The sequence below is a fragment of the Antrostomus carolinensis genome, unplaced genomic scaffold (genome assembly GCF_000700745.2).
Source record: "Antrostomus carolinensis isolate BGI_N321 unplaced genomic scaffold, ASM70074v2 scaffold36886, whole genome shotgun sequence".
Classification (NCBI taxonomy): domain Eukaryota; kingdom Metazoa; phylum Chordata; class Aves; order Caprimulgiformes; family Caprimulgidae; genus Antrostomus; species Antrostomus carolinensis.
This window is the reverse complement of record NW_010323146.1, coordinates 1,025-9,018: the sequence shown is the minus strand read 5'-3', so window position 1 is coordinate 9,018 and position 7,994 is coordinate 1,025. Positions and strand designations below refer to the sequence as shown.

Sequence of the window (7,994 nt, the reverse complement as noted above, 5' to 3'; positions counted from 1 at the left end):
AGCCAGCACGGCGGGCAGCGCTCCACCCCGCTCATCATCGCCGCCCGCAACGGCCACACCAAGGTGGTCCGGCTGCTCCTGGAGCACTACCGCGTGCAGACCCAGCAGACCGGCACGGTCCGCTTCGACGGGTACGTAGAGGTCCGTGGGCACGTGGAGCTCAATGGGTACATAGAGCTCCATGGGTATGTGGAGCTCAGTGGTTATGTGGAGCTCGTGGGTACGGGGAGCTCAGTGGGTACATGGAGCTCCATGGGTACGTGGAGCTCAATGGGTATGTGGAGCTCGACAGGCACGTAGAGGTTGGTGGATACGTAGAGCTTGACGGGTATGTAGAGCTCCATGGGTACATAGAGCTTGACAAGTACGTAGAGCTCGAGAGTATGTAGAGCTTGACATGTGCGAATTGCTCCATGGGTAGGTAGAGCTCCGTGGGTAGGTAGTGCTCGACAGGTACGTTGAGCTCGATGAGTACGTAGAGCTCCGTGGGTAGGTAGAGCTCCATGGGTATGTGGAGCTCGACGGGTACGCAGAGCTCCATGGATACGTAGAGCTGCACAAGTACGTGGAGCTCGAGGGTATGTGGAGCTCAACAGGTACGTAGAGGTTGAGGGTACGTAGAGCTTGACATGTGCGAAGAGCTCGACGGATTGGTAGAGCTCTGTGGGTAGGTAGAGCTGCATGGGTATGTAGAGCTCCATGGAACGTGGAGCTCAAGGGTACATGGAGCTTTAGGGGTATGTAGAGCTTGATGAGTATATAGAGCTCTACAAGTACATAGAGCTTGATGGGTACGTAGAGCTGCATGAGTATGTAGAGCTTGACAGGTACATAGAGCTGGATGAGTATGTAGAGCTTGACAGGTATGCAGAGCTCTATGAGTATTAAAGCTCGATAGGTATGTGGAGCTCAATGGGTACGTAGAGCTGGTTGAGTATGTAGAGCTTGACAGGTACATAGAGCTTAATGAGTTCATCAAGCTCGTTGCCACCTGGCACTGACCCAGCCAGAAACCAGTGTTGGTACCGGCATGACACGAGGGCTCAGGACCCCACCAGTCCCCTGAATGGCATTGGGCAAGGTGCTTTATTAGCCATAAAAATCCTTTTGCTGTTTGAGATCCCCCACCTGATGTTTTATGAGCCATAAGTGCCTTTGTCCTTTCGAGATCCCCCCACCTGAAACTGTAGATGGAATAATATTCGCTGCAGTCTAGAGAACTCCTCGCTGAGGTGAGCAGGTCACCTTGTATTCTTTCCCGCTCTGCTATAATGGCCTTTTCTATGACATCACTTGCTTCCACAGGTGACAGCGGGCACTGGGTCAAGGTAGGATGATACCTGCACACCACCAGCCAGGTCTTTGTTTACTCAAACTGAGGGATTTCCAGTGTCCAGCCCAGACATCCCAAGTAACATCCCTTCCTTGTCACAGGGAGCCAATGTATGGGTTGGCCAGGAGAGAAGTGTGACATTTTAAGACAGGAAGGGAAGAAAGGGAGGGCAGGGGGTGCCTGGCCCTCAGCTGGGACCTGCCTGGGGCAGCGATGTTGATGCTGCTATCTGGGGAGGAGAACATTTCCAACAGTGTGGTTGCAGAAGAAAAGAGGAAGGATGTTTTTAAAATCTCCCAGAGCACTTGTGAAGTTCTTTGTGTGTGAGTCTGAAACCTAAAGCTGACTGATCGTGAAGGCAGATTGGTCCTGAGCAGCTTCAGGTTTTGCAGGTGGCTTGTAGAGGGAGGAGAGCTCACATCAGATACTGTGCCAGAGGGATGGCAATGGGTCTCCCTGCTGATATCTTTCATCTGGCTCCTACTTGGTGAGCTGGAGTTATGCCTGTGCAGCTCCACCTGGCCCAGGGAAAGTTCTGGCATGGTTCTTACATGCCAAATGAAAGGGGAGGAACCGACTTCCCCATGTGGTTGGTTTTTTTTTCTTTCTTCCTCTTCTCTTCCAGCCTTTTTTTTTTTTCTCCACAAGAAAAACTGGTTGAGAATACCTGGGCTGAGGTTTGCCCCAGATTTAGTTAAAGGGCTGTCACCCCCCTTCTGCAGCTGAATTTTCTCAAGCTGTGCCTTGATGGGATGGTGATCTGCTTGCCAGAGCCTCTGCCTGGCACAGATTAAAGGAGTTGTTGTCTGAGGCACAATGGGTGCAGTGGGAGTCACAGCCTGGCCAGAAGACAGGAGACATGTGATCCTGCTGTTATCATCATTCTTCTTGAGATAAGGCAGCTCAGCAGCTCTGCTTGTTTGGATTCCAGGCTTCTGACTTATAAAAAACATCCCTGTAGTGCACCAATAGATCACTTTGTGTTCATTAACAAATCCTAGGCTCTGACTTTCCTCCTCTTTTAATAGAAAAGTATTTTAATGTGATTATTTACAAAATAAGGAACGTCTTACTGCGAGTAAAGGTGCAGACATCTCTGCGTGCCAGAGCTGTTAAATGGTCTCTGAAATGTTGTTTAGAGGTGTTGGATTTACAAACAGCCACACAGCTATTCCTGTTGAGCTACGTGAGAGCTTCATAAAATGATAAAAATCGCTGTTAAAATTAAGTCGGTGTCTTCTGCTATTTTAACTTTGGGAAACGTGACTGTTTGGACATATGGAAATAAGATATTTGTCCCTCTGTGATTTGGGATGTGCCTTGAGTGTGTATTAACTGCCGTGTGAATGCTGCCTGGTTCTACATTCAAGTGCTACTTCAAAAGTCAGGGGCATGGAAAGGACATCAGCCTTTACCTTTGTCCTTACACAACTGTGCTGGATTTGGCCAGGAAAATGAGTTTAAGAAACTGTGATGCTTTTACTGAAGTTAACTGTCCCCTCGTTTAGTGCCAGCGAGCTGATTTACCTCGTAGTCTACGAGGCCATGATGTAAACCAGACCTCTGAAACAGTCCAGCTCAGAAAAACTTCTGCTTTGTTTTTTTTTTTTTTTTTTTTTTACATTTTATTTTGTTCCTGGAGTTCCACTCGTGTAACCAGACTGCTGCTCTGGTTTGTGGTGCAGTCTGTCGAACAAGAAGTGTTGATGCAGTAGAAGTGGTGGCAATTTTGCAGCTCAGGGAGAGAAAACCAGTGAAGTGATGCAGGATTCTTAAGCCAGCTTTGCTGGGAGGGCTGGTGTATTGCAGAGCTGTGCTGTTGTTCATGTCTGAGTTTGGGGGTTTTTTTGTGTCGATATGTTGATTTAAAGTTTTCTCTCTTTAATGAGTCAGTTTCTGGCACAAGAAGCGGTAATTCTTGTAACTGTTCTTCTCCAGACCTCTGTAGGCTGAGGGCTGGAGCTTGCAGGGAGGATCTTTCTTCAAAGCAGCCCAGGAAGTACTAGAGCAAAATGTGACTAAATTCCCTTGTTGCTGGGAAGGTGTCCCTTCTAGTGGAAGGTGTCCCTGCTGATGGCAGGGGGGTTGGAACTGGATGAGCTTTAAGGTCCCTTCCAACCCAAACCAGTCTGGGATTCTATGAAGTGTCAACTTCCAACGCTTCTTTCTTTGGGAGGTCTGTTGGCTTGATAAGTCTCCCATTCTTTTACCTTGGCTACCCTGGTAAATTCCTTCAAGTACAAAAATAAGATGGCTAGAAAATATCTTTTACTGGCTGGGTAGGTAAGTGCCTGTCTCATACTGCTGGATGTAAAGCTGCTGTTGAATGAGCGTTGGGTTTAACCCCTTGTTTCTGTCTTTACCATTTTTAGCTTCGTCATTGATGGAGCCACAGCTCTCTGGTGTGCAGCAGGAGCCGGCCACTTTGAAGTAGTCAAATTGTTGGTGAGTCACGGAGCCAATGTGAATCACACCACAGTGACCAATTCCACTCCTCTGAGGGCTGCGTGTTTCGATGGCAGACTGGACATTGTGAAATACCTGGTAGAAAACAATGCCAACATCAGCATTGCCAACAAATACGACAACACCTGCCTGATGATCGCGGCTTACAAAGGTCACACGGACGTGGTGAGGTACCTCCTCGAGCAGCATGCCGATCCCAACGCCAAAGCCCACTGCGGTGCCACGGCCTTGCACTTCGCGGCTGAAGCTGGTCATTTGGAAATCGTGAGGGAATTGGTCAAGTGGAAAGCGGCGATGATGGTCAACGGCCATGGGATGACTCCGCTGAAAGTCGCTGCCGAGAGCTGCAAGGCTGACGTGGTGGAGCTGCTGCTCGCTCACGCCGACTGTGATCGGAGAAGCCGGATTGAAGCTCTAGAACTTCTAGGTGCCTCGTTTGCAAACGATAGAGAAAATTATGATATAATGAAGACTTACCACTATTTATATTTAGCCATGCTGGAGAGGTACCGAGACAGCGAGAATATAATTGAAAAAGAAGTTCTTCCACAAATTGAAGCTTATGGAAACAGGACTGAATGCAGGACTCCTCAGGAATTAGAGTCTATTAGGCAGGACAGAGATGCCCTTCACATGGAAGGCCTCATTGTACGAGAAAGAATTCTGGGCTCGGACAATATTGATGTTTCTCACCCCATTATTTACCGGGGGGCTGTTTATGCAGATAACATGGAGTTTGAGCAGTGTATCAAGCTATGGCTCCATGCGTTGCATCTAAGGCAAAAAGGCAACAGGAACACTCATAAAGACCTCCTGAGGTTTGCTCAAGTCTTTTCTCAGATGATACACTTAAACGAGCCCGTTAAAGCCAAGGACATCGAGAGCGTCCTGAGGTGCAGCGTCTTGGAAATAGAACAAGGTATGTCCCGCATCAAAACCACCCAAGACTCTGACATGCACACAGCCATGGACAACTACGAATGCAACATTTTCACCTTTCTCTACTTAGTCTGCATCTCTACCAAGACCCAGTGCAGTGAAGAGGATCAGTCACGAATCAACAAACAGATTTATAACTTGATTCACCTCGACCCCAGAACTCGGGATGGCTCCAGTTTGCTGCATCATGCTGTCAATTCCAGCACACCGGTTGATGACTTCCACACGAATGATGTCTGCAGCTTTCCTAACGCACTGGTCACCAAACTCTTGCTAGATTGTGGTGCTGACGTCAACGCTGTGGACAACGAAGGAAACAGTCCTCTCCACATCATTGTCCAGTATCACAGGCCCATCAGTGACTTCTTGACCTTGCATTCCATCATCATTAGCCTGGTGGAGGCTGGTGCTCATACAGACATGACGAATAAGCAGAAGAAAACCCCTCTTGATAAAAGTACAACAGGGGTGTCTGAAATACTCCTAAAAACTCAAATGAAGCTGAGTCTCAAGTGCCTGGCTGCCCGAGCAGTACGCATCTATAACATCAACTACCAAAACCAGATCCCCAGAACTCTGGAAGAATTTGTGAAGTTTCATTAGGCTACATAAAATCTTTCGTGGTGGTGCTATCCCGGGATGACATCAATGCAGACAGCAGAATACATCTGTATACATGGAGTTGTTTTTCCTCTGTTCTTTTTTTTTGGGGGAGGGGGAGGGAGGTTCCTCAGGATTCAGTCTGCAGCCTCGGTTCTCAGGCAGATCTTGAGAGGGGCAGGAAAAAAAACCAACCAAACAAAAAAAGCCACATTGTTTTCCTGTAGTCAAATCAGATGTTTGAGATTTTGGTCATTTCTTTTGTTTCTGTAAACAAAATGAAAAGCATCCCAACGTAATTTGTGCAGAATGTTTTTGTTTCTGATACACATCTCCACTTACTTTGGTTTGCAGCCAAATGTTTTAGGTCTTTATTTACAAAAGCACCTCTGGAAGCCCGTGTCACCCCGCTCCTGCTCAAATTTAACTTGGCAAATTTTAAAACTTCTTGGAGTGAGGTAGGAAAGAATAATTGGGAATTACGTGGTAGTTGGATAACAGTGAAATCTCAACATACAGAGCAGATCCAGTGCTCTCATACCTCACCATCTTTTTTATGCCTTTCAGTTAATGCTGAAGATGTTGGTAACACTTCAAAATTTTTGGCTTTTTCAATTAAATTTTGATCAGCAGTTATCAACAGCTACAGACGTATGGAATGCTCTGTTAGGAAATACAGGTTTAAAATTCAGCTATGGTATGTTCATCTAAGAATAGTTGAAATATCAAGCTCTTCATTTATACTACTACAGTAAGTATTGATTAACTTTTGAAAAAAAGGAACTTGCACATTGACTGGAAGGAATCGGAATCATGGTTTCATTTTATGTAGCTGAGTTGCTCATATATAAAGATCATGCATGGATACCTAGAAAATCGATAGGGTATTTGTATTTGTGTGTGTCCCAACATTTCAAAATGCTTTTAAATTTCTTTATTGTTATTGTTGTTGTCGTTTCAATGATCGACATGCACCTTTTTTTTTGACTCAAAACTATGTCAAACTGCACTCTTGGATTCCAAATGCTGTATCTTCCTAATGGAGTAGTCTGTCGCCAAAGAGAGTCTTCCTTTGGAGCGGGATACTGCTTGAAACTGGCTTTTCCAATGAACGTGGAGTCTGTGCCTCCCTGAACTGGACTTGAGGAATTTTTTTTCGTGATTTTTTTTTTTTTTTTTACTCCTTTCATTATGAAAATCTCTATGAAAACTGATTTTTAAAAAATTGTCCTATCATAAAATCTTTTATGATAAGCAAGTGATTGTATAATAACCCTGTTGCTTGAGAAAGTACTTCTCCTTGGTAGAAGTTACAGATACTCCGACAGTAAAATGTCACTTGTTTTGACAGGCTACTGAAAACTCTTGGTTATTTTAAATGCAGCTTTTTAACTGTCAGATGATGAAAGAATGTTCTGCAGGTTTGTTTATTTGTTTGGGGGTTTGTTTTTTTTTTTAAACAATCTGGGTAGAACTTTCAGGCGAGATTTGGGCACACGTTTCTATTTGTATTACAAATAAATAAACATTGAATGTGGAATTACCTTGTAACTCTTTAATTTTTGTCTAGTGCCAAGTGGAATAATGCTGCTTAGATTCTGTGGTGTTGGAAGCACTGGCTGTTGTCTCCTTCAAGGGAAAAGCTTTAGAAATATTGTGTCTTCTAAGCTACAGAGTTTACTCTGCTAGAAAGTAGCTCCTAAGATGAGAAATGCATCAGTCACTTGTATCTCAGGTAGGTTGGACATCAGGAGAAACAGCAAAGCCAAATTCAGCCACCTGGGGTCTTAGTGCAATGAGTGGATGTTGTCAAAGGTTGGGAAGGTGTTAGTGTTTTTGTTGTATAACTGTCAATTGTCAGCCTAAATTGTAATCCTAAATTGAGGAAAAAAAAAATCCTAAATTGAGGTAAATCCTAAGTGAGGAAATGATCTCAAGTTGTGCCAAGGGCAGTTGAGGTTGGATGTGAGGAAGAATTTCTGTAAGAACTTGAGAACATGCACCAGATTATTATTATTGAGCTGGTAAAGTCGCTCAGTTAAAATTAACCACTATATGAATCGAGGTGTTACAAGGAACGAGTCTTGTGTTATATTGTGCCACATGCTTCAAATATTTTCAGTCATGCCTTTGCTGTTCTTTTTTACGCTTGCATATTTATAATTTGTGATGTGTGTGTGTAGTTAAAAATGAAGAGTTGGTGGTTCTTGAGTTTGTCTGTCTTGGGAGAGTGGGGGGAAGGAGGAGAGGCTGAACACTGCTGGCGCCTCATGCTGCTGTATAACAGAGTGTTCTGGATTGGAAATCCTTTCGAGTCACTCTATCATTGATTAAGACATTGATTTCCTTGCACTGTTGGGTTTTGTTGTTGTTGTTGTTGTTGTTCTCAGGATGTGTTCGTGACATGGGGTAACCCAAGTGTTGTGTCCTTGGGAAATACCTGTTTAAAAACCGTTCTTGGAACAAAACTTGCATGCTTGGAATATCTGTAGGTAATAATAAGATGAAGGAAGCCACTCCTCCCACAAATCTGCTTTTTTAATGTGAAAAAAATGTTACAAACAAGGGGGAAAACGGCTTCTTCCTCCCTTCCTGTAGCTTTGTTCTGATCCTTCCCCACTTTTGGCTCCGTTGTGGGGTGTTCACTGAGGTTCTG

General features: G+C 44.8%; 1 protein-coding gene across 1 annotated transcript; it reads left to right on the top strand.

The window, feature by feature from the left end:
- Positions 1-6: 6 nt before the first annotated feature.
- FEM1B (fem-1 homolog B) lies at positions 7-5,601 on the top strand. Its single transcript, XM_010170509.1, has 2 exons — positions 7-131; positions 3,706-5,601. Exon 2 carries the CDS (start codon positions 3,932-3,934, stop codon positions 5,339-5,341), a length of 1,410 nt encoding a protein of 469 aa, XP_010168811.1. The 5' UTR covers positions 7-131; positions 3,706-3,931; the 3' UTR covers positions 5,342-5,601.
- Positions 5,602-7,994: the final 2,393 nt, after the last annotated feature.